Raw genomic sequence first — 3,177 nt, 5'->3', positions numbered from 1 at the left:
ATATATATATATATATATATACATACATATATATGTATATATATATGTATATATGTCTATGTGTGTGTATACATATGTATGTATCTACATATATGTGTTGAAACTGCATACAGTTTGAACAAAGCTCTTTCAAGGTGAAACGCATATAAGTGACTGTAAATAATGACACACGCACACACGCAAACACAGACATGCACACACATATACTCACGCACATGCATGTGTTCATGTGCGAAAGTGAGTGTGTGTGTATACACACACACACACACACACACATACACATATATATACACATATATACACATGTCTGCATATATGTATTTATTCATGAATATATACGTATAGATATTTACAGGCCAGTCGACAATGCGCACACAAAATCACATACATATGTTTACAAACACTTTTGCGATAAATACATACGCACAATAACCCTAACCTCAACTGTATCAATCACATATTAGGACTTTAGCACTGGCACATGCTCACATGCAATCATACATATACATGCAAACGCGCGCGCATACACATACGCACAAATACACACAAATACACACACACATATACATGCACATTGTTATTTATACAAAAAGACGCATAAATGCACACGATAATGAGCTTTATCCTAACCATACCAAAGTCAGAAGCTTCATTATATTTAGATTTCAATTTCTGATAATTGATTTACTAGAGTTTACCTCACAATGATCTCTTAGAGTTTTTCAGTTTAGTCTTGCTGTTTTATTCACCGTCCAGTCAAAATTATTGCACCTATAACTTGCTACTGAGAGTATTGATACCTATTGCTTTATTTTGACAGTTCACCTATATAAAACGTCTATAATATTGTTGTCTTATCTTTTCTTTTATTTGTATTTTCTCTAAGTTACCAAATGCATTGATTCTGAAGTATTTGTATATATTTATTATGATTCTCATATTTCAATCTTTTTATCGAGTGCCCTTAATCAATTTTCGTCTCTTCAATTACCGTCCCTTGAGCATTTTTCTAGTCCGAAGTTCATATCAGTTCTTGCAATTAATCTTTTTACTATCTGTGGCAGTGTTTCTAGATGTTTATTATCTGAAACGTACAGCTTCAGGTTGGCGTCCTCCAGTTCCATCTGCGTTCGAGACCTACCTGGTTTAGCATGAAGCATAAAGATGTTAATACCAGACAAAAGCAAAATAGGAGTGGAGAATTATTCCCCTTCTCGCGGAGATACATTCTTTTATTATATAGCTCTTCTGTCTGAATCTGCAAAATTATTTGTCATTCACTCACAACGAGTTTAATGTATCTACTGTTGACACTATCTTAGTCACGGCCAATGTTTCCGGGATTGAATCTGAGGAACATTACCAAAGACCTCCTGGCAGTAAGTACATGTGATGCCCAAACCGTCTTCTATAGTCTTCAATTATAGTTTTGAAATAATCTTTACCGACATATGAGCTTTTGCAGAATCTCGTCTTCTTTCCTGTAAACAGGCTGTTTTATTTATTCTCTGCGCTATCATTTGGTGTTGAGGTTTTGTAGGTTATAAGCAGACAGGTTATGTGGTTGCAGTTTATACGCTCCACCTTTCTTTTCTCTAGACATTAAGATTATTTCCCTCTCAGTGTGGCAATTAGGTGTTTTCTACTTTATTAAGCGTCACTGCTTGCAATTTATGTTTCATAATTAAACATTGTAATCAAAAGCATAGGAGCTTATGTGCTGGTGCCTTCAAGTTCTGTTTGTAGCAGCCTCTGGGTTATTTCTTCTGTTGTTATCGCCTCCCATGATTGTTCAGATAAAAAATACGTTGGTACTGGGATAATTTGTTCGACTAAAACCCTTCAAGACTAACACTGACTAACAACGACTGAAAAAGGTAAAGCATAATAGTATTATTTGTCTTTATTTTTGTCGTTGTTTAGTTTTGGTATTATCTCTCCTATCTTAACTCTTTCACCACAATCTCTTTTATTTATAGTCTTTTGTGTAGTTCTGCTTTGGATATATTGATCAGGAACTGTTAACGGAAGGTCATGAAGTTGGCTGCAGAAGCAGTGGAGGTTGTCTCAAGGTGATGGTGAATCAGGTGCTGCGAACTCCGGAAGGGGAGGTGTGACTAAGGATAGTGGGTATAAGTTGGGGTCAACCTCGAATGGGCTTGCTTGGGGTGAGAGTGTCTGATGTTGAAAGACCCGAAATACCTAATGAGAGGAAACTTTACTGATGAGGTATCCAGATGTATCACAAGATGTATGGGAAAACTAGGTTTGGCTTTGTTGTATTTCACTATTTACATTGATTTGTAGGTGTTAGGTTACGTTCTCATTGTCTTTATGCTTGTTTTGTGTTTGTTACTTGTGTTTTTTTAATGTATTATTTCTTTTGAGTAATCTATTTCGACCTCTGATATTTTTCGTTTCTGAGAATGTATCATCTTAATGTAGCAAGTCTGTTGGGATCTAACGTTACGTGTAGGTATGGATTATTTTCCTTCAAATTTTTATACCATTATATTGTCGAAGTTTCTTTTGGGTGGGCAAAGTGTCGCTGTGAAACATGCATGAAAAAAGAAAACATATCCCTCTCGTATCCATTTACGCCTTTTCTGTTATATTTACGAGACTTGAAATGTAACCTCTGGAAATTTAGATTATCTTTATTTTCGTCTGATACCGGTTTATTTTTTCTGATGATGTTGCGTTTTATGTACTCCATTTTTCGTACTTTTTACGCATCGGATTCAAAGTACATATTTCTCTATTAATTTATGTTACGGTTTTTATTATATTTTTCTCTTTTTTTTTTCTATGTGAGGACGTAATCGGCTTGGTGTTGATATGAACCATACGCCGATAGTTTGTTTACAAATGGTAGGTATCAGATCGCCCACCAACCACTATGAACATTTTTTTAATACTTTAATTATATGAAGCAATGTTTTACACATTTCACAACTATTATTTGCACATTTATCCATCAACATTTGATTTGATCCGTGTCTTTTAACCGTTATTAATAGATATTTTCATTTTTCGGAGCAGCTGTCATTTAACATTTTTCTCCTGCTAAACGCCCCCAATGTTGTTGTTGTTGTTGTTGTTGTTGTTGTTGTTGTTGTTGTTGTTGTTGTTGTTGTTGTTGTTCTTCTTCTTCTTCTTCTTCTTCTTCTTCTTCTT

General features: G+C 34.8%; 1 protein-coding gene across 2 annotated transcripts in view; it reads left to right on the top strand.

Annotated features, from left to right (window-relative positions):
* The window catches only part of LOC106874905 (uncharacterized), a 93,925-nt gene that overhangs the window by 53,634 nt on the left and 37,114 nt on the right, over nt 1-3,177 (top strand). The window contains exon 1 of one of the 2 annotated variants that reach the window (XM_052971002.1): nt 2,217-2,266. The exons of the other annotated variant lie outside the window; for it this stretch is intronic. Coding sequence (XP_052826962.1) covers nt 2,238-2,266 — 29 coding nt within the window. The 5' untranslated portion in view covers nt 2,217-2,237. Of the gene's footprint in view, nt 1-2,216; nt 2,267-3,177 lie in introns of those variants that run through there. 2 annotated transcript variants of the gene reach the window in all.

Source organism: Octopus bimaculoides, chromosome 10 (genome assembly GCF_001194135.2).
Source record: "Octopus bimaculoides isolate UCB-OBI-ISO-001 chromosome 10, ASM119413v2, whole genome shotgun sequence".
Taxonomy (NCBI): Eukaryota; Metazoa; Mollusca; class Cephalopoda; order Octopoda; family Octopodidae; genus Octopus; species Octopus bimaculoides.
The sequence above is the reverse complement of the archived record's forward strand: the minus strand, read 5'-3'. Positions and strand labels throughout refer to the sequence as shown.